The 23,137-nt window shown below is 36.9% G+C and overlaps 1 protein-coding gene across 22 annotated transcripts in view; it reads left to right on the forward strand.

Moving 5' to 3' along the window:
- The window catches only part of SENP7 (SUMO specific peptidase 7), a 171,632-nt gene that overhangs the window by 90,323 nt on the left and 58,172 nt on the right, over positions 1–23,137 (forward strand). For 19 of the 22 annotated variants that reach the window (XR_007477497.1, XM_049710021.1, XM_033433286.2 and 16 more), the window contains one exon: positions 2,786–2,980. The exons of the other annotated variants lie outside the window; for them this stretch is intronic. Coding sequence is in view for 18 of the 19 variants with exons in the window: in XM_049710021.1 (XP_049565978.1) it covers positions 2,786–2,980 (195 nt within the window). In the remaining variant the exon portion in view is untranslated. The remainder of the gene's footprint in view (positions 1–2,785; positions 2,981–23,137) is intronic. 22 annotated transcript variants of the gene reach the window in all.

Consider the following 23,137-nt stretch of genomic DNA (forward strand, 5'->3'; position numbering starts at 1 on the left):
GATCAAAGATAAGAGGTATAAATTATGGTAAGTAACTTATCTAAGGTTATATAGTTACTAGGTGCTGAATTCAGAACCCAACCTTATGTTTGACTCCAGAGTCCTTGGTCTTAACCTCTGTGCCATACTGCTTTTCATTCTTTTGACCTTTAATTTTTTAATAAGTAGGTATTGGACTTTATTACATATTTTATGTGATGTCTATTAACCTTTAAATATTCTACTTACTTAAAAAATTTTTTTCTTGTGGCATTTGTTCACATAGTAGTAGAATGCTTTCTAATTGAAAGGTGTATCATGGTAGACATGCTGAGATAGTTCCCTGAACCTTCTGATAGCTTCAGAGGCCCTCTAGGGCTCTTGTGCTTTAGAAATGCGGGTTCTACTACAGTTTGGTATATAATCTTTTCAAGTGGTTTTTTGGTGAATTTTGACATTTTTCTCTTCTAGGAAAGACTTTCAGCTATTTGTTTAGCTTAAAAATTCTCATTTATCCTCTAAGATTCTTTTTTCATAGCTCTGCTTTTTCTTCCTTCAAAATCTAGCAGCAAAACAAACCATAAAAGAATAGAATGATCATTTATTATTCAGAAGCTAATTCTAATCTTTATAATTTTTCCCTTTCCTTGCTGATATTTGTATTTTTTGTTGTTGTTGATTATTCTTTTCAGTACTTTTTATAGGACTAATCTTCTATGGACTCTCTCTCTCATATTTGGAGAGACAGCTTTTTTTTTTTTAGGGACTCAACATTTAAAAACACATTTAAACATACTATAGTCAGGCATTTAAACAGAGGTACTAAATTATAGCTGATATTTCTTTGGTATTTCTTCCTCTGTGCCCCAAATTTTCTCTTTATAAACACTACGGTTCTTGGATTATTTTCATTATGAGCCACATTTTAGAATTCAGTAGTGATAGGGGACCATAAAAAGAGTGTATCATCTGCTCTTAAAATGAGCTATCAACTAGTATATCAGATTCTCTCATCTCTTAAAAGTAAGTAAAATTTTAATTGTGCCAAACTATTTGGAAAAAAATAGTTCTTACCCAATAAAATTCTCTCTTCTAATATTCCTGCATTTTTCCTAAAGCATTGAGAACTGTAGTTGAGTTTTCTTTAGTGATTTATTTCACAGCAATTCCTAGTGTGAGGTCAGACAGAAGAAATCTTGAGACTCCTTACTGGTCCTGTATTGTCTTCATTCCTACTTCAATTCGAGGATTTTAAGAAGGGTTCTGTCAGACATCAAATATACAAAGCAGACAATAATAAATAGGATTCTTAGAGATTTAAATCATGAGGGGAGATAGAAAAATATCTCTGTCCTCCTCTCCCCACAGTTAGTGGTTGTACTAAATGGCTAACTTTCTTTGCTTTCTTCCTTCACTCGAACTCTGAGTTCAGAGAGTTGTATTTACTGCTAGCCTTGTTTTTAGATCATATACTGGTTAATCAACCCAGTACATTTTTTTGTGGAGGTTGTTCTGGAAATGGATATTTTTAAAGTTTCCTGAAGTATCTACGGAAAAGCTCAGTTATCTTGATGCTGTGGCAGGTTAGTATTGAGGATGCAGTGTAATGGGATAAAATTAAAAGAACCAAAAGATAATTGGCCAAGGTCCTTCTTCCAGGAAGAGTTGCTTATACTTGGGCAACCATTTAACTTTTCTGAACTTTGAGTTCTTCATGTTTAAAATAAAGAGAAGGCTAAGTTATTTTAAAGTTCTCCTATGAGCTGAAATTTTACATTATCTGGAACATAGTGAAAAGAACACAGTGCCTCTATGTAGTGAAAATAGAGTACCTCTGAGAGCTACAGCAGATGTAACAAAGTACAGGGAAGCTCACATTTTTTTACTTAAACAAAAGTACTCTGGCCCTTTCTAGGTGTTATGTATTGTCTCTCACAAAAGGTCAATAAAGTGCTTCAAGTGACATATGGGTAACAGTCAAGGGGGACATCTGATAAAGAGGAGATAGGAAACTTAAAAAATACACTAATGTGAAGTAAAAAAATCACAATAATTTGGCCTGGGCCAGTCAATTCAGGACAGATAGTTGCCTTGAGGGCATCATTGTAGTGTGGAAAAGAACATCAGTTGTTTATAGTAACAACTGGCTAACCAGGAGAAGATTAGGCTATCCTCTTCTGTTTAAGGATGATATGAAACCACCACTTTAAAAAAGTTTGGAGTGTTAAAAATTACACTTTACTAAACATTTATTTTGTTGACCCTTTTCCCTGGTGCTATTATATAAAGAGTATTTATTACCATCAGTGTATGTGCTGTTTCACTTAAGGACTCTATCCTTACCATAGATACAATCTGAATGATGTCTTCCTTATTGGATTTAGCATTTGTCATTTACCAATTATGAGTATTGTTATTTACCAAGGACCTTTCTGTTGAAGGAGAAGAATAAAGATTTATTGAATTGGTTTGTAGTATCTGTGTTTTTAATAACTACTGGAAAAGAAAAAGCATTTTTTGAGAAAAACTGGTTAAAATTTTAAACAACCCCAATAGCATCCACTAAGTACAGTTAAGCCATTATAGTGGCATGCCAATCTATGCCAATTTATAAGATACAAGTATTTCTAGAAACAAAAAAAAGAGTGTTCATCCAACATTTTGAGTTTTTATGGGCTGATTTGTAGGGTGATATAATTCTAATAACTTACTTGTACTGAGTTGAAAATGCTTGAAAATTCAACTTCCTAGAATTTTTTTAATGCAAATTTCAGTACAGTACAGTGTTTGTTATTTTATATGACAGGATACCCAGAGTTATATTGACGAATGTCCTGGGAACGGAGTTAGGAAGAAAATACATAAAGACCTCACCTGTAACTGAGGCCAGTTTGGGTGATACAGACAACTTGCAATCAGAGCAGCTTTCTTCATCATCTGATGGCAGCCTAGAATCTTGTCAAAATCTAAATCCTCACAAGAGCTCCTTTTTATCTGAAAGGTATGTTTAGTGATAACTTTACTCAAAATAAATATTTTACTTATTCTCATGAGCCTTCCTCTATTCTTCCCCCACAGATATGTTACTGCTAAATGAGAGGCAGCTGTGCTCTGATGGCTAGTATAACTTTTCTCCCCTGGTGGCTGGAACGGCTATTGGAACCAACAGTCCATAGCTAATAATCAGTTTCAGACAGTACCGGTCACTCTACTTGTGTTTTGGGAAAATGGAGGCAGACTCTTAATGAAAATTTAGTTACCTATTTCAGTTTATTTGTCTGGTATAATTGAAATTCATTCTCCTGACATCTGTCTATTCTTTCGCCTTCTTTGTCCTATTCATCCATCTGGCTTTCTCTCTATCCATCCATCCATCTGTCCGTCCGTCCATCCACATCCATCTTTTCTTTTTTTTTTTTTTCTTTTTCTTTTTGCGGTACGCGGGCCTCTCACTGTTGTGGCCTCTCCCGTTGCGGAGCACAGGCTCCAGACGTGCAGGTTCAGCGGCTGTGGCTCACGGGTCCAGCCGCTCCGCGGCATGTGGGATCTTCCCGGACCGGGGCATGAACCCGTGTCCACTGCATTGGCAGGCGGACTCTCAACCACTGTGCCACCAGGGAAGCCCCCCTCCATCTTTTCTTATTCACTATTTGTATACTCATATTCTAGAACTGTACCTGGCCATTAAATATCTGCTGAATGAATGACTGAATGCATTCTTCACAAAAAATGGCCTGAGATAGCTGAATTCCATTAACAAACATGGCTTACTGTACTGATAAGAGAAATGGAAATCAGCAGTTGCTTTTGTTTTAAGCTTTAGCAAAGGCTCATTTGGGGGCTGTAAATAAGAAAAAAATTTGCAGTAAAAAGCTAGGGGATGTCAGTTAGTAAATAGTACTAGATCTTTTAACTTTCATTTACCGTGAACTTCTCTATTTTATTTTCTGCTTTCCACCAGTACAATAAATAGTTTTGATCTGAGTGAAAAATTATTGATCCAGTCTTAATTGTCCCTCTACCCCCAACCAAAAGGTAACTTCTGGTTTGTATTTCTCTTGTAAGCCTAGTTACATTAAAGAGTATTTATGGTTGCCTTTTAAAATATCTATAACAAATTTCTTAATTTCTAACACATTCTGTTTTTATAAACTCTGTTTATTTCTTATGAACTTAAAAATTTTATGAATTTTTCTCCTTTTGGAAAATATTTTGTGTTTCACTTAGGTTCTACTTAGTAAATTCTCAGTGACAATTTTAACTTTATACTTTTTATGAATTTGCTGAAAAAAAAAAGCTCCAGTGGCATTATCCAGTTACTAATAAATTTAATGTAGAATCAGAGATAGTAGAAATGCATTTATCATTTTGCACTATAAGTGTTTATATTTGCCTCCTGTACTAGACCATGAGATCCTTAAGGAGAGATCATATCTTATTTACATTTATATCCAGTGCTTAGCTCAATACATATTGAATTTTGTGCACTTGGGTTAATGTTCATGTCATTTAACCTTGATCTTTGGTTTCCTTAGTTGTAAAAAGAGAAATATATATATATATATATATATATATATTTTTTTTTTTTTTTTTTTTTTTGGGGTACGCGGGCCTCTCACTGTTGTGGCCTCTCCTGTTGCGGAGCACAGGCTTCGGACGTGCAGGCTCAGCGGCCATGGCTCACGGGCCCAGCTGCTCCGCGGCATGTGGGATCTTCCTGGACCGGGGCACGAACCCGTGTCCCCTGCATGGGCAGGCAGACTCTCAACCACTGCGCCACCAGGGAAGCCCAAGAGAAATAATTTTGAATAATGTTTCTAACCTTACAAAATTGTGTATAATCATTTTAAAATCTCACTTGTGAGAATTCTTTATGAAAATAAAATACCATACAAAAAATTATTATTGAAGATACTTTCTGTAGAGAAAGTCACTTATGTACTGTTCCCATGGAATTCAAATGACGTGAGTGCACATCCATGCTGTTATGACAAATAGCACTATTGTGAGGATTCTGTGAAACTATCAAATTGTAATCTATACTTTTCAGGCTTTATACCAACCTGGGGCTAAGGTTTACTAGTAACAACTCTAAAATTTCTGGCTCTTTCTAAAATCTATTCAGTGAGAACTCTCCTAAGGTCCTTTCCAAATAGTAAGGAAATTTCCAGGTGGTATTTGATATGGACTCTGGAAATTCATTCTCTTCGTGGTAATATTCTTTCTTTGATTCTTGCATTTAGAATGGCATAGACTTTGGAGCCAGACGCCTGGATTCAGATTTTAGCTGTACTGCTAACATGCTGACTTACCTTGGGCAAGTTACCTATTCTATCTTTAAAACAGGGATAATTATACACACCTTATAGGATTATTGTGCAGATTTAAGGAGATAACCATGTAAAATGCCTAGAACTTGATAGGTAACCAATAAATGGTAGTCACAATTGCCACAGCCATACTAGTATTACCATGTGGTTTAAGGAGTACTGTACTCCTTAAACCAAACTAGTTCTCTCTTCCCTTAAAATGAGTTCATTTTGAGGAGAATCCAGAGTGCCCCATAAATTTTAAGTATGGCCATATCATCACTTCAGTAGATATGCCCCATTAAAACTAAATACAGGATGAATACAGGATAGGCTCGAGGAGGGGACTCTTGTAACCAACCTCCTCCTAGTTTGCCTGTCTTAAAATCAGAAAGAGTAAATAGAAATTAGATCTTCTCAGAAGGAAACATGATGTTCTGACATTATTGTTACTGTTCTGTTATTGTAGAGAATGTGGCCAACTTTGTTACAAAGACAGAATGTCAAGTAGCAACTAGAAGTTGGTGGGTTGAAGAATGGGGGCTATGGCTGAAAACTGAGGAAGTTTCCTCTGAAAACCCAATGCTTGTGCCCTTGATGATACATATGAAAAAATGTTATATGAAGGCTAAAAATCTTACTTTAGCCTTAGCTTGTCTTTATTGTTCAGAGCTGTTATTACCAACTTTAATGACAGCCTGAATGTAATTATATAGGAAAAAAAGTCTTGTGTTTTATGCCAAAAATAAAGGATTAATAGAAAACACCAAAAGTGAATAGGAAATTTAAATTAAAATGGTCACCTTGAAGTAGCATATTTGCTTTTTCTAGATGCCAATTTATTTTAACATATAGATACTTAATTATTAACCTTTATACTATTCCTATAACAAATTTTAAGTAATATTTATTAAGTCTTTAATATGATATTACACTGTGATAAATGCCATACCTGTATTAACTCATTTAGTACAGACTTGAATTGCAGCTCAGGCAATTTGCTTAACTTCTCTTTCTCTGTACCTCAGTTTAGCCCATCTGTAAGATAAGATAATAATACCTAGGTATGCTGGAGGAGTAAATGAGAAAATCACTTATTATCTTTCAATTTGATAACTTTTTACATCAATACATAGAGATCTATTTTATCTTCTTTTACATATATTTACTTCCTTATGGGTGGACATTTAGGGTATTTTTCATTTTTTATCTGTATAACAATGCCATAATAAATGGAGTTATCCTTTTTTATAAATTTATTTTTTAAATTTATTTATTTATTTTTGGCTGCATTGGGTCTTCGTTGCTGTGTGTGGGTTTTCTCTGGTTGTGTCGAGCAGGGGCTACTCTTTGTTGCGGTGCATGGGCTTCTCATTGTAGTGGCTTCTCGTTGCAGAGCACGGGCTCTAGGTGCTTGGCCTTCAGTAGTTGCAGCACACGGGCTCAGTAGTTGTGGCTCATGGGCTCTAGAGCACAGGCTCTGTTGTTGTGGTGCATGGGCTTAGTTGCCTCGCGGCATGTGGGATCTTCCCAGACCAGGGCTCAAACCTGTGTCCCCTGCATTGGCAGGCGGATTCTTAACCACTGTGCCACCAGGGAAGTCCATTAAGTTTATTTATTTAGTTTTGGCTGTGTTGGGTCTTCGTTGCTGCATGCAGGCTTTCTCTAGTTGCAGCAAGCGGTGGCTACTCTTCGTTGTGGTGCACGGGCTTCTCATAGTGGTGGCTTCTCTTGTTGCAGAGCATGGGCTCTAGGCACACGGGCTTCAGTAGTTGTGGCATACAGGCTCAGTAGTTGTGGCTTGCTGGCTGTAGAGTGCAGGCTCAGTAGTTGTGGCTCATGGGCTTAGTTGCTCTGCGGCAAGTGGGATCCTCCCAGACCAGGGATCGAACCCATGTCCCCTGCATTGGCAGGCGGATTCTTAACCACTGCGTCACCAGGGAAGTCCCAATAAATGGATTTATATATATATCTTTGTGTACTTAATCTTACAAATCTTGTAGTGCCATTCTCCTGTACTTTATCCAGAATTAAGTGATATCATTGAAATATTTTGATGACCTGTTGGCAAAAATAAACATAATTGTTTTCAATAAATTGTTTTCATTTCAGTCATTATTTTAGTGAAGATGGATTTTGTATTTCGCACATGAGTTTCTTCTTTAGTCTTTGCATGTATTGGGGTGTTTCATTTGTTTCTTACTGATTTATAAGAACTCTTATGAAAGGTACTAACTCTTTGTTATATGTGTTGCAAAAATTTTTTTAGGTTTCCTATTTGTAATTTTACTTTGTTTATACTAACTTCTGTAGTATTTATACTTAAAGTTTTATTTTGTAAAACCTGTCAGTGTTTGACCCCAGTGTTTTGGTTTATTCTTGGAAAGACCTCCTCAACCCCAAGTATAAAAATAGGTCAGTGAACTACAGTTTAATTTGTGATGTTTTGAGTGAGGTATTAGACCCAGAATAACAGTCTGGAGATAACTTTTCTAATTGTTTTGGTTCCTTTTTGCCTTTCTGGAGTCTGATATAAATGTCTATGGATACATGGGTTGCCTCCACTTTTTGGCTATTGTGAATAATAACACTGTTATGAACATCAGTGTACAAGTATCTGTGTTTCTGCTTTTAATTATTTTGGGTGTATATCTGAAAGTGGAATTGCTGGATCATTTAATTCTATTATTAATTTTTTGAGTAACCCCCACACTGTTCTCTGTAGTAACTGTACCATTTTACATTGACACAGCAGTGCACAAGGGTCCTGGTTTTTCCACATCATTGGTAACACTTGTTATTTTTTGTGTTTGCATAATGGCCATCCTAATGGGTGTGAAGTGATATCTCATTGTGCTTTTGATATGGTTTTTCCTAGTAATTACTGATATTGAACATCTTTTTCATGAGTTTATTGGCCATTCATGTATCTTCTTTGGAGAACTGTCTGTTCAGCTCCTTTGCCCATTGATGAATCAGGTTGTTTTTTATTTCTTTATTTTTTAACATCATTATTGGAGTATAATTGCTTTACAATGTTGTGTTAGTTTCTGCTGTATAACAAAGTGAATCAGCTATATGCATACATATATCCCCATATCCCCTCCCTCTTGCATCTCCCTCCCACCCTCCCTGTCCCACCCCTCTAGGTGGTTGCAGAACAACAAGCTGATCTCCCTGTGCTATGCTGCTGCTTCTCACTAGCTATCTGTTTTACATTTGGTAGTGTATATATGTCAATGTTACTCTCTCACTTCGTCCCAGCTTACCCTTCCCGCTCCCCTTGTTCTCAAGTCCATTCTCTACGTCTGTGTGTTTATTCATGTCCTGCCCCTAGGTTCATCAGAACTTTATTTTTGTTTTTAGATTCCATATATACGTGTTAGCACACGGTATTCGCTTTTCTCTTTCTGACTTACTTCATTCTGTATGACAGACTCTAGGTCCATCCGCCTCACTACAAATAATTCAATTTCGTTTCTTTTTATGGCTGAGTAATATTCCATTGTATATATGTGCCACATCTTCTTTATCAATTCATCTGTCAGTGGACACTTAGGTTGCTTCCATGTCGTGGCTATTGTAAATAGAGCTTCAGTGAACATTGTGGTACATGACTCTTTTTGAATTATGGTTTTCTCAGGGTATATGCCCAGTAGTGGGACTGCTGGGTCATATGGTAGTCCTACTTTTAGTTTTTTAAGGAACCTCCATACTGTTCTCCATAGTGCTGTATCAATTTACATTCCCATCTACAGTGCAAGAGGGTTCCCTTTTCTCCACACCCTCTCCAGCATTTATTGTTTCTGGATTTTTTGATGGTGGCCATTCTGACCAGTGTGAGGTGATACCTCATTGTAGATTTTTTTTTTTTTTTTTTTTTGCGGTACGCGTGCCTCTCACTGTTGTGGCCTCTCCCGTTGCGGAGCACAGGCTCCGGTCGCACAGGCTCAGCGGCCATGGCTCACGGGCCCAGCCGCTCCACGGCATGTGGGATCTTCCCGGACCAGGGCACGAACCCGTGTCCCCTGCATAGGCAGGCGGACTCTCAACCACTGCGCCACCAGGGAAGCCCTCATTGTAGTTTTGATTTTCATTTCTCTAATAATTAGTGATGTTGAGCATCTTTTCATGTGTGTCTTGGCAATTTGTATATCTTTGGAGTAATGTCTATTTAGGTCCTCTGCCCAGTTTTGGATTGGGTTGTTTGTTTTTTTGATATTGAGCTTCATGATCTGCTTGTATATTTTAGAGGTTAATCTTTTGTCAGTTGCTTCGTTTGCAAATATTTTCTCCCATTCTGAGGGTTGTCTTTTCGTCTTGTTTATGGTTTCCTTTGCTGTGCAAAAGCTTTTAAGTGTCATTGGGTCCCATTTGTATATTTTTGTTTTTATTTCCATTTCTGTGGGAGGTGGGTCAAAAAGGATCTTGCTCTGATTTACGTCATAGAGTGTTCTGCCTATGTTTTCCTCTAAGAGTTTGATAGTATCCGGCATTACATTTAGGTCTTTAATCCATTTTGAGTTTATTTTTGTGTATGGTGTTAGGGAGTTTTCTAATTTCATTCTTTTACATGTAGCCATCCAGTTTTCCCAGCACCACTTATTTAAGAGGCTGTCTTTTCTCCATTGTATATTCGTGCTTCCTTTATCAAAGATAAGGTGACCATATGTGCATGGGTTTATCTCTGGGCTTTCTATCCTGTCCCACTGATGTATATTTCTGTTTCTGTGCCAGTACCATCCTGTCTTGATTACTGTAGCTTTGTAGTATAGTCTAAAGTCAGGGAGCCTGATTCTCCAGCTCCGTTTTTCTTTCTCAAGATTGCTTTGGCTATTCGGGGTCTTTTGTGTTTCCATACAAATTGTGCAATTTTCTGTTCTAGTTCTGTGAAAAATGCCATTGGTAATTTGATAGGGATTGCATTGAATCTGTAGATTGCTTTGGGTAGTATAGTCATTTTCACAATGTTGATTCTTTCACTCCAAGAGCATGGTATATATCTCTCCATCCGTTTGTATCGTCTCTAATTTCTTTCATCAGTGTCATAGTTTTCTGCATGTAGGCTTTTCTCTCCTTAGGTAGGTTTATTCCTAGATATTTTACCCTTTGTTGAAATGGTAAATGGGAGTGTTCCTTTAATTTCTCTTTCAGATTCTTCGTCATTAGTGTATAGGAATATAAGAGATTACTGTGTATTAATTTTGTATCCTGCTACTCTACCAAATTCATTGATTAGCTCTAGTAGTTTTCGGTAACATCTTTAGGATTCTCTATGTATAGTATCATGTCATCTGCAAACAGTGACAGTTTTACTTCTTCTTTTCCAATTTGGATTCCTTTTCTTTCTTTTTCTTCTCTGATTGCTGTGGCTATAACTACCAAAACCGTGTTGAATAATAGTGGTGAGAGTGGGCAATCTTGTCTTGTTCCTGATCTTAGAGGAAGTGTTTTCAGTTTTTCACAATTGAGAATGATGTTGGCTGTGGGTTTGTCATATATGGCCTTTATTATGTTGAGGTAGGTTCCCTCTGTGTGTACTGTCTGGAGAGTTTTTATCATAAATTGGTGTTGAATTTTGTGGAAAGCTTTTTCTGCATGTATTGAGATAATCATATGGTTTTTATCCTCCAGTTTGTTAATATGGTGTATCACAAGGACTGATTTGCGTATATTTAAGAATCCTTGCATAAACTGCACTTGATCATGGTATATGATCCTTTTAATGTGCTTTTGGATTCTGTTTGCTAGGATATTGTTGAGGATTTTTGCATCTATGTTCATCAGTGATATTGGCCTGTAGTTTTCTTTTTTTGTGACGCCTTTGTCTGGCTTTGGTATCAGGGTGATGCTGTCCTCGTAGAATGAGTTCGGGAGTGTTCCTCCTTCTGCTATGTTTTGGAAGAGTTTTAGAAGGATAGGTGTTAACTCTTCTCTAAATGTTTGATAGAATTCACCTGTTAAGCCATCTGGTCCTGGGCTTTTGTTTGTTGGAAGATTTTTAATCTCACTTTCAAATTCAGTGCTTGTGATTGGTCTGTTTATATTTTCTATTTCTTCCTGGTTCAGTCTTGGGAGGTAGTGCTTTTCTAAGAATTTGTGCATTTCTTCTAGGTTGTCCATTTTATTGGCATATAGTTGCTTGTAGTAATCTCTCTTGATCCTTTGTATTTCTGCAGTGTCAGTTGTTACTTCCCTTTTTCATTTCTAATTCTTTTGAGTCTTCTCCCTTTTTTTCTTGATGAGTCTGGCTAATGGTTTATCAATTTTGTTTATCTTTTGAAAGAACCAGCTTTTAGTTTTATTGATGTTTGCTATCATTTCCTTCATTTCTTTTTCATTTATTTCTGATATGATCTTTATGATTTCTTTCCTTCTGCTAACTTTGGGGGTTTTTTGTTCTTCTTTCTCTAATTGCTTTAGGCGTAAGGTTAGATTGTTTATTTGAGATGTTTCTTGTTTCTTGAGGTAGGATTATATTGCTATAAACTTCCCTCTTAGAACTGCTTTTGCTGCCTCACATAGGTTTTGGGTGGTCATGTTTTCATTGTCATTTATTTCTAGGTATTTTTTGATTTCCTCTTTGATTTCTTCAGTGATCTCTTGGTTATTTAGTAGCATATTGTCTAGCCTCCATGTGTTTGTATTTTTTACAGCTTCTGTGCTGTAATCGATACCTAGTCTCATAGTGTTGTGGTCTGAAAAGATACTTGATATGATTTCAATCTTCTTAAATTTACCAAGGCTTGATTTGTGACTCACGATATGGTCTATCCTGGAGAGTATTCCATGAGCACTTGAGAAGAAAGTGTATTCTGTTGTTTTGGGATGGAATGTCCTGTAAGTATCAATTAAGTCCATCTTGTTTAATGTATCATTTAAACCTTGTGTTTCCTTATTTATTTTCATTTTGGGTGATCTGTCCATTGGTGAAAGTTGTTTTAAAGTCCCCTACTATTATTGTGTTACTGTCAATTTCCCCTTTTATGGCTGTTAGCATTTGCCTTATGTATTGAGGTGTTCCTATGTTGGGTGCATATATATTTACAATTGTTATATCTTCTTCCTAGTTCGATCGCTTGATCATTTTATAGTGTCCTTCTTTGTCTCTTGTAATAGTCTTTATTTTACATTCTGTTTTGTCTGATATGAGAATTGCTGCTTCAGCTTTCTGTTGATTTCCATTTGCATGGAATATCTTTTTCCATCCCCTCACGTTCATTCTGTACATGTCCCTAGGTCTGAAGTGGGTCTGTTGTGGACAGCGTGTATACAGGTCTTGTTTTTGTATCTATTCAGTCAGCCTGGGTCTTTTGGTTGGAGCATTTAATCTATTTACATTTAAGGTAGTTATCGATATGTATTTTCCTATTACCATTTTCCTAATTGTTTTTGGTTTGTTTTTGTAGGTCTTTTCATTCTTTTGTGTTTCCTGCCCAGAGAATTTGCTTTAGCATTTTTGTAAAGCTGGTTTGGTGGTGCCGAATTCTCTTAGATTTTGCTTGTCTGTAAAAGTTTTAATTTCTCTGTCGAATCTGAATGAGATCCTTGCTGGATAGAGTAGTCTTGGTTGCAGGTTTTTCCCGTTTATCACTTAAATATGTCCTGCCCACTCCCTTCTGGTTTGCAGAGTTTCTGCTGAAAGATCGGCTGTTAACCTTATGGTCATTCCCTTATATGTTACTTGTTGCTTTTCCCTTGCTGCTTTTAATATTTTTTGTTTGTATTTATTTTTAAATTTTTTTTTGTTTTGCGTAACACGGGCCTCTCACTGTTGTGGACTCTCCTGTTGCGGAGCACACGCTCTGGACACGCAGGCTCAGCGGCCATGGCTCACAGGCCCAGCCGCTTCGCGGCATGTGAGATTTTCTGGACTGGGACACGAACCCCCGTCCCCTGCATCGGTAGGCAGACTCTCAACCATTGCGCCATCAGGGAAGCCCTGTATTTAATTTTTGATAGTTTGATTAATATGTGTCTTGGTTTATTTCTGCTTGGATTTATCCTGCATGGGACTGTCTGTGCTTCCTGGAGTTGAATGAGTATTTCCTTTCCCATGTTAGGGAAGTTTCCAACTATAATCTTTTCAAATATTTCCTCATATCCTTTCTTTTTCTCTTCCTCTTCTGGGACCTGTATAATTCGAATGTTGATGCATTTAATGATGCCCCAGCGGTCTCCGAGACTGTCCTCAATTGTGTTCTTTCTTTTTTCTGCTCCCTGGCAGTTATTTCCACTATTTTATCTTCCAGCTTGCTTATCTGTTTTTTCTGCCTCAGTTATTCTGCCATTGCTTCCTTCTAGAGTATTTTTAATTTCAGTAATTATGTTGTTCCTCACTGTTTATTTGCTCTTTAGTTCTCTAGATCCTTGTTAAATGTCTCTTGTATTTTCTCCATCTGTTTCCGAGAATTTGGATCATCTTTTCTATCGTTACTCTGAATTCTTTTTCAGGTAAGTTATGTATCTCGTCTTCATTTATTTGGTCTTGTACGTTTTTACCTAGCTTCTTCATCTGTAACATGTGTTTTTGTTGTTTCTTTTCCTGGGTGGTGCTGTATTCCTGTCTTACTGGTTGTTTCGCCTGAGACTTACAACACTGAAGTTTGCAGCCAGTTGGATAGAGCTGGGTCATGGTGCTGAGATGAGGACCTCTGGGAGGCTTCACTCCGATTAATAGTCACTGGGGTCTGAGGTTCTCTCTTAGTCCAGCAGTTTGGACTCAGAGCTCCCACCACAGTAGCTTGGGCCCGACATCCGGAATGGGAACCAAGATCCCGCAAGCTTTGTGGCACAGTAAAAAAAAAAAAAAAAAAAAAAAGCAAGCAATAAAGAAAAAGAGGAGCAGTACAGTATCAAAGAATAAAAAACAAAATAAAATTAGAAAGATAAAAAATATATTAGGAAAAATAAAAGTATAATTGAAACAACCACTTGCTGGGGCTTCCTTCTGTCCTTTTTGGTGTCCATGGTTCCCCACCAGTGCCTGGTAAGTGTCCTAGTTGTGCGGAGATGTGAATTCCCCATCATCCTAGTATGCCGTCTTCTGTTTTTTATTTTTGAGTTTTAGGAGTTCTCTCTCTATTCTGAATATTAATATATTATCAGAAATATGATTTGCAAATATTTTCTCCCATTTTGTGGGTTGACTTTTATTCTACTGATACTGCCACTTGATGTACAGAAGTTTCAGTTTTGATAAAGTCCAATATATCTATGTTTCCATTTTTTGCCCATGCTTTGGTGTCATATACAAGAAATTTTTGCCAAATCCAGTGTCATGAACATTTTCCCCTATGCCTAGAGTTTTATAGTTTCAGCTTATGCATTTAGGCCTTTGATGCATTTTGAGTTAACTTTTGTGTAGGGTGTTAGGTGAGGGTCCATCTTCATTCTTTTTGCATGTGGATATTGTTTCTCCACATGCTTTGTTGAAAAGGCTGTCCTTTCCCCACTGAATGGTCTTGGCAGCCATGTGAAAATCATCTGCCATATATGCAAGGGTTTATTTCTGGGTGTTGTTCTATTACATTGATCTCTATATCTGTCTTTATGCCAGTTCCATGGTGTTTTGATTATTATAGCTTTGTAGTAATTTTTGAAATCAGGGAGTGTGAGACCTCCAAATTTGTTGAAGATTGTTTTTGGCTCTTCCGGTTGCGTTTTAGGATAAGGTTGTATGCGTTTTAGGATAAGTTTTTATATTTCTGCAAGAAATGCTACTGCAGTTTTGATAAGATTGAATTCAGTGTGTAGATTGCTTTAGGTAGTATTGACATCTTAACAATATTAAGCCTTCCAATCCGTGAACATGGGATGTGTTTCCATTTATTAATGTCTTCTTTAATTTCTTTCAGCCACGTTTTATAGTTTTCATTGTACACGTCTTTTGTCTCCTTGGTTAAGTGCTAAGTTTCTTTTTCTCTTCTTGAAGCTATTGTAAATAGATTGTTCTCTTAGTTTCCTTTTTTTGTTGTTGTTTATTAATTCTAACAGTTTTGTTTTTGTGTATGTGTAATCTTTAGAGTTTCCTACATGTAAGATCATATCATCTGCAAACACAGATTATTTCTTTCCAGTTTCGATGCTTTTATATTTCTTTTTCTTGTATAAGTGCTCTGGCTAGAACTTCTAGTACTGTGTTGATTAGAAGTGGTAAAAGTGGGCATCCTTGCGTTATTCTTGATCCTAGAAGAAAAGCTGTCAATCTTTCATCGTTGAGTTTGATGTTTCCTGTGCATTTTTAATATATGGTTTTTACTATGTTGAGGTGAGTAGTTTGTTTCTATTCCTAGATTGTCGAATTTTATTTTTTAGTTATTAGCAAAAGGTATTGAATTTTGTGGAGTGCTTTTTCTGCATTAATTGACATGACCATGTGGTTTTACACTTTTATTTTGTTAATGTGGTGTGTTATATTGATAGATTTTTGTATGTTGAACCATCCTTGCATCCTGGGAGTAAATCCATGTAGTTAAGGTATATAACCATATGAGCCATTTGAGGTATTTTATTGAGGATTTTTGCATCAATGTTCCTTGGGGATATTGGCCTATATTTTTATTGTAGTGTCTTTGAATTGATTTGCTATCAAGGCAATGCTTGACCTCACAGAATGAGGATGTATTCCATCATCTTCAGTTTTTTGGAAGAGTTTGAAAAGATTATCTGTTAGTTGTTCTTTAAAAGTTTGGTAGAATTCACCATTTGAGGCTGTCAGTTCCAGGGCTTTCCTTTATTGGGAGGTTTTTGGTTACTGACTCAATGTCCTTACTAGTTATGGGTCTATTCAGATTTTCTATTTATTTGTGATTTAGTAGGTTTTGTGTCAGTAGGAATTTGTTAATTTCGTCTACATTATCCAATTCATATAGTTGTTCATCGTACTCTCTTCTAATCCTTTTTATTTCTGTCGGGCTGGTCGTAATGTTTTAATTTTCATTTCTGATTTTATTAATTTGAATCTTCTCTTCGTTTTCTTAGTCCATCTAGCTAAAGGTCTGTTGATTTTATTGATCTTTCTGAAGAACGAACTTTTGGTTTTGTTGATTTTTCTTTTTTTCTCCCATTCTCTTTTTATCTCTGCTCTTATCTTTATTATTTTATTACTTCCACTACCTTTGAATTTAGTTTGTTCTTTTTCTAGTTCCTTAAGTTGTAAAGTTAGGTTGTTGATATCAGATATTTCTTCTTTTTTGGTGTAAGCATCTGTAGCTGTATATTTCTCCTTTAGCACTGCTTTTGCTTCATCCCATGTGTTTTGATATGTTGTCCTTTCATTTTCATTTATCCCTCAGCGTTTTCTATTTCCTTGTGATATCTTCTTACACCCATTGCTTGCTTCAGAGTGTGTTGTTTAATTGCCAAAGATGTGAGTATTCCAGTTTTCCTTCTGTTACTGATTTCTAACTTCATCCTGTGTGGTCAGAGAAGATGCCTTGTATGATATTTATCTTTCTAAATCTGTTGAGATGTAGTTTTTTTGTCTTAAAATACAGCTATCATGGAGAATGTCCTTTGTACACTTGAGAAGAATACATATTCTCTTGTTGGGTAGAGTATTCTGTATATGACGGTTAGGTCTTGTAGGTTTATTTTATTTGTTTAAGTCCTCTAATTCCTTACATATCTTCTCTCAGGTTGTTCTGTTCCTGTTGAGAGTGGGGTATTGAAGTCTTCAACTATTACTGTGAAAATGTCTGTTTCTCCCTTCTGTTCTATCAATTTTTTCCTTAATATATTTTGATAATATTAGATGTGTAAGTATTTACAATTGTTAAATCACCTGTTGTATTGAACCTTGTACTAATATATAATGTCCTTCTTTCTCTCCTGTGAACTTCTGATTTAAGGTCTATTTTGTCTGATATTAGTATAGCCACCCTTGCTCTCTTTTGGCTAGTATTTGCATAGAATATCTTTTTTCATATTTTCACTTTCAACCTATTTGTGTCTTTGCATCTAAAGTGAGTCTCTTGTAGACAGCCTATAGTTGGATCTTTTTTTTTTTTGCCATGCCATGCAGCATGCGGGATCTTAGTTCCCCGACCAGGGATTCAACCTGCACCCTCTGCGGTGGAAGTGCAGAGTCTTAACCACTGGACTGCCAAGGAAGTCTTGGATCATATATTTTTAATCCATTCTGCCAGTCTTTATCTTTTGTTTGGGGTTGAATTAATTACAATTAAAGCAGTTATTGATAAGGAAGGACTTTCTGTGATTTTGATACTTGTTTTCTATACACCATATAGCTTTTTTGCCCCTTATTTCTTACATTACTGTCTTTCTCTGTGTTTACTTGTTTTTTCGTAGTGAAGCTTTTTGATTTCATTCTCATTTCCTTTTGTCTGTATTCTATAGCTGATTTCTTTGTGGTTATCATGAGGATTACATTTAACATTCTAAAGTTATAACATGCTAATTTGAATTTATGCCAGCTTAATTTCAATAACATTCAGAACTCCTCTATAGCTCTGTCCTCACATCCTTTCAATTACTGATGTCATAAAATGATATCTTTATGAATTGTTTGTTCAAAAGCATAGTCTAATAATTTAAAAAATGCATTAGTTTCTTAAGTCAGTGGTCCCCAACATTTTTGGCACCAGGGACCAGTTTCGTGGAAGACAGTTTTTCCATGGACGGGGATCGGGGGGGTGGTTCAGGCAGTAATGTGAGTGATGGTTCAGGCGGTAATGCGAGCGATGGGGAGCGATGGGGAGTGATGGGTAGTGGCAGATGAAGCTTCACTTGCCTACTGGCTGCTCACCTTCTGCTGTGCAGACTAGTTCGTAACAGGCCGTGTGGACCAATAGCAGTCCGTGACCCGGGGATTGGGGACCCCTGGCTTAAATCATGTAGAAAGTAAACGGGCAAGTTACAAACCAGTTACAATACCTGATTTTATAATTGTCTATGAATTTACTTTTACCAGTTATCTTTATTTCTTCATATGACTTTGAATTACTGTCTAATGTCCTGTCATTTCAACATGAAGACTCTCTTTAGTTTTTCTTATAGGGCTGTTTTTTCTTATAGTGGTAATGAACGCCCTCAGCCTTTTTTTTTTTTTTTGCGGTATGCGGGCCTCTCACTGTTGTGGCCTCTCCCGTTGCAGAGCACAGGCTCCGGACGCACAGGCTCAGCGGCCACGGCTCATGGGCCCAGCTGCTCCGTGGCATGTGGGATCTTCCCGGACCGGGGCACGAACCCATGTCCCCTGCATCGGCAGGCGGACTCTCAACCACTGCACCACCAGGGAAGCCCCCGCCCTCAGCTTTTGATTGTCTTAGAATATCTTAATTTTGTCCTAATTTTTGAAGGACAGTTTGGCCAGATATAGGATTTCCTGTTGACAGTTTTTTCCTTTAGTCCTTTGAATATACCAATTCAGTGCCTTCTGGCCAGCATGGTTATTGATGAGAAATCTGCTCATAATCTTATTGAGGATCTTTTGTGTGTGATGAGTCACATTTTGCTTGGTGCTTTCAAGATTCTCTCTTTGCCTTTGTCTTTGGACAATTTGATTATAACATTTCTTGGTGTAGATCTCATTCAGTTTACTCTACATGTAGTTCCTTGAGCTTTTTGGGTATTTATATTCATTTTTTTCATTAAATTTGGAATTCTTTGGTGATATTTATTCCAATAATATCTTTTCCCCTTTCTCTTCTCCTCTGAGACTCCAACAATGTGTATATTAGTCCATTTTTTGGTGTCCCATAGGTCCCTTAGGCTCTGTTTACTTTTCTTAAATATTTCTTCTTTCTGGGCCTTCCCTGGTGGCGCAGTGGTTAAGAATCTGCCTGCCAATGCAGGGGGCATGGGTTCGAGCCCTTGTCCGGCAACATCCCACATTCCGTGGAGTAACTAAGCCCATGGGCTACAACTATTGAGCCTGCGCTCTGGAGCCCATGCTCTGTAACAAAGAGAAGCCACTGCAAAAAGAAGCCTGGGCGCCGTGACGAAGAGTAGCCCCTGCTCGCCGCAACTAGAGAAAGCCTGTGCGCAGCAATGAAGATCCAACACAGCCAAAAAATAAATAAATAAATTTATTAAAAAAATTTTTTTTCTTCTTTCTGTTCCTCAGATTTGGTCATTTCCATGATCATATTTTCAGGTTCAGTGACCATTTCTTCTCCCTGCTCAAATCTGCTTTTGAATCTCTCATAAATTTTCATTTCAGTTATTATACTTTTTTAGCTCCAGAATTTCCTTTTGGTTCATTTGTGTATTTTGTCTTTTATTGATATTTTCATTTTATCATAAGTCATTTTCTTGACTTTTGTCCAAGATACTTTTCTTTTTCTTTTTTTAAAATTTCTCCGCATCACGTAGCATGTGGGATTTTTGTTCCCTGACCAACCAGGGATCAAACCTGCATCTCCTGCTTTGGAAGCACGGAGTCTTAACTACTGTACCACCGGGGAAGTCCCTGAGGATCTTTAAGATAGTCGTTTTAATGTCTTTGTCTACTGAATCTGCCAACTGGATCTTTTCAGGGACAGGTTCTGTTGATTAATTTTTTTTTCTGTTCAATTGGCCATACTTTCCTGTTTCTTTGTATGTCTTATGAATTTTTGTTGTTGTTGAAAATTTGACATTTGGATCTTATAAGATGCCAAGTCTGAAAATCAGATTCTCCCTTCCCCAGCATTTGCTGGATTTTTTCCCTTTGTTAGTTTTTTAAATTGTTGTAACATGTCCCTCTTCCAGGGATCAGCCTGATATGTAAACAAAAGGTCTTTTCAGGTTTTTTCTGAACCTGTGTCTTTCCCCGGTTATGTCTGTGACATTCTAAATTTCCTTGTACATGTGATTACGTTTTAATGTCCTGGTCCTTAAATGTTTGGTTCCCATAAGGAGAAAATGGGAAAAATGAAGGGAGGAAATAAAATAGGTGCTAGTTCTTTAAATCTCTTGGAAGTTGTTTTAGCTGGATGGGGAGATTGTTGCAACAATGGTAGTGGTTGTTGTGGCAATGGCTGCCTGTCTCTATGTCTGCTTATCCACGATCAGAGATAGCAATCAGTGATCACAATACAGATTCCCAGTATTTGGAGGATGAGGTCCTTATTGCTCATGTTGGTAATTGTAAGCCTATGCAAACTGTTCTAGGAACTTGGGCATTGCTGCTTGCCTCCAAGCTGGGCATAGGTAACTGCTACCATCCAAATTGCCTAAATTGACCAAAATTAACTGCAATTTACTGTTGAACCTTTTGACTGTAAGTTGTAAGCCTTCCGTAGACTCCAGAATTCCAAAGTAGTTACATCATACAGATTCTGCCAGTGCAGTTGTTGTCTAGGTGAGAACATGGTAGGTGTTTCCTACTCTGCAATCTTCCTGAGGTCACTTGGTATGTACTTCATATTTTATTGTACAGGGATCTTTGATTTATTCTTGGTGTCTGACTTTTTAGTACTTTTATAAATGTAAAAATTTCTAAGTGGGGGTGGGGGAGGGAAGAATTGGGAGTTTGGGATTAGCGGATGCAAATTATTGTATATAGGATGGATAACAACAAGATCCTACTGTATAGCACAGGGAACTATATTCAATATCCTGTGATAAACCATGGTGGAAAAGAACATGAAAAAGAATATATATACATATAACTGAATCACTTTGGTGTACAACAGAAATTAACAACATTGTAAATCAACTGTACTTCAATAAAATTTAAAAAATTTCTATGTTGTTAAGTAGTTTTGAAAATGGAGTAATTACTGTATAATATATTCTACTGTAAAGGAATGCTGTAGGTTAATAATTTTATATAGTTTTTTATTTCAAAATTTTTACCCACTTAAATAATACCATAATGAGTTGTTTTGTTAATTATAGTTATCATGGGTGAGAAGATTGTCAGTAAAGATTGAATTCATTCTATGGCTAGTCTAATTAGTACCAAATTGCTTTCCCAATTGTTTATCAATTTGCTTTTAAAAACTAGTTTATTGATATGTTACTGACAGAATATTGTATTAGTTTTAGGTGTACAACATAATCTCATATATGTATATATTGCAAAATGAGTAACACAGTAAGTTTAGTTAACATCCATCACCGCACATAGTTACAGTTTTTTTTCTCTTTTTTTAAATATTTATTTATTTGGCTGCGCTGGCTCTTAGTTGTGGCATGCGGGATCTAGTTCCCTGACCAGGGCTTGAACCCAGCCCCGCTGCATTGGGAGCGCAGAGTCTTAACCACTGGACCAACAGGGAAGTCCCAGTTTTCTTTCTCTTGATGAGAACTTTTAAGATCTACTATCTTATCAACTTTCAAATATATAGTACACTGTTGTCATCTATAGTCATAATGCTGTACCTTACATCTCCAGGACTTATTTCTCTTACAACTGGAAACTTGTACCTTTTTACCACCTTCAGTCATTTCATGCCCCTGGCTCTGGCAGCCACCAGTCTGTTGTCTGTACCTAGGTGTGTGTTTGTCTGTTTTTAAATTTAGATTCTACATATAAGTGAGATTGTACAGTATTTGTCTTTGTCCAAGATTCATTCATGTTGTCACAAATGGCAGGATTTCTTTTTTATGACTGAATAATATTCCATCGTGTGTGTGTGTGTGTGTGTGTGTGTGTGTGTGTGTGTGTGTGTGTGTCAGTGTCACATTTTCTTTATCCATTCATCTGTTGACGGACACTTACGTTGTTTTCATGTCTTGGCTGTTGCAAATAATGCTGCAGTGAACATGGGGGTGTGTATATCTTTTTGAGAGAGTGCTTTTGTTTCCTAAGGATACATACTAAGAAATGGAATTGCTGGATCGTATATTCTATTTTTAATTTTTTGAGGAACCTTCATACTGTTTTCCATAGTGGCTGCAGTAATTTACATTCCCACATTACTCCACATCCTTGCCAACACTTCTTTCTTATCTTTTGATAATAGTCTTTCTCACATGTGTGAGATTATACCTCACTGTGGTTTTGATACACATTTCCCTGATGATTAGTGGATGTTGAGCTCCTTTTCATGTACCTGTTGGTCATTTGTAGTCTTCTTTGGAAAAACCTCTGTTTGGTTTTTCTGCCTATTTTTTAATGAAATTGTTCTACTTTTTTGGTTGAGTTGTATGAATTCTTTATATATTTTGGATATTAACTCCCTTATCAGATACATGATTTACAAATATTTTCTCCTATTCCATGGGTTGCCTTTTTTTTGTTGTTTTTTTTTTTGGTACGTGGGCCTCTCACTGTTGTGGCCTCTCCCGTTGCGGAGGACGCGCAGACTCAGCGGCCATGTCTCACGGACCCAGCTGCTCCGCGGCATGTGGGATCTTCCCGGTCTGGGGCACAAACCTGTGTCCCCTGCATCGGCAGGCGGACTCTCAACCACTGTGCCACCAGGGAAGCCCCATGGGTTGCCTTTTAATTTTATTGAAGGTTTCCTTTGCTGTGCAGCTTTTTGGTCCCACTTTTTAATTTTCTTTTGTTGCCTTTGTTTTGGTGTTTAATCCAAAAAATCATTGCCAAGATCATTGTGAAGGTACTTACTCTCATGTTTTTTTCTAGGAGTTGTATGGTTTCAGGTCATACATTTAAGTGTTTAATCCATTTTGTGTTGATTTTTGTATATGGTATAAGATATTTATACAGTTTCATTCTTTTGCATGTGGCTGTCAAGTTTTCCCAACATCAGTTATTGAAGAGACTCTCCTTTTCCCATTGTGTATTCTTAGCGCCTTTATCATACAGGAGTTGACCATATATGCATGGATTAATTTCTGGCTCTCTATTCTGTTTCATTGATTTATGTGTCTGTTTTTATGCCAATACTATATTGTTTTGATTACTGTGGTTTTGTAATGTAGTTTGAAAT

Source organism: Orcinus orca, chromosome 5 (assembly GCF_937001465.1).
Source record: "Orcinus orca chromosome 5, mOrcOrc1.1, whole genome shotgun sequence".
Classification (NCBI taxonomy): domain Eukaryota; kingdom Metazoa; phylum Chordata; class Mammalia; order Artiodactyla; family Delphinidae; genus Orcinus; species Orcinus orca.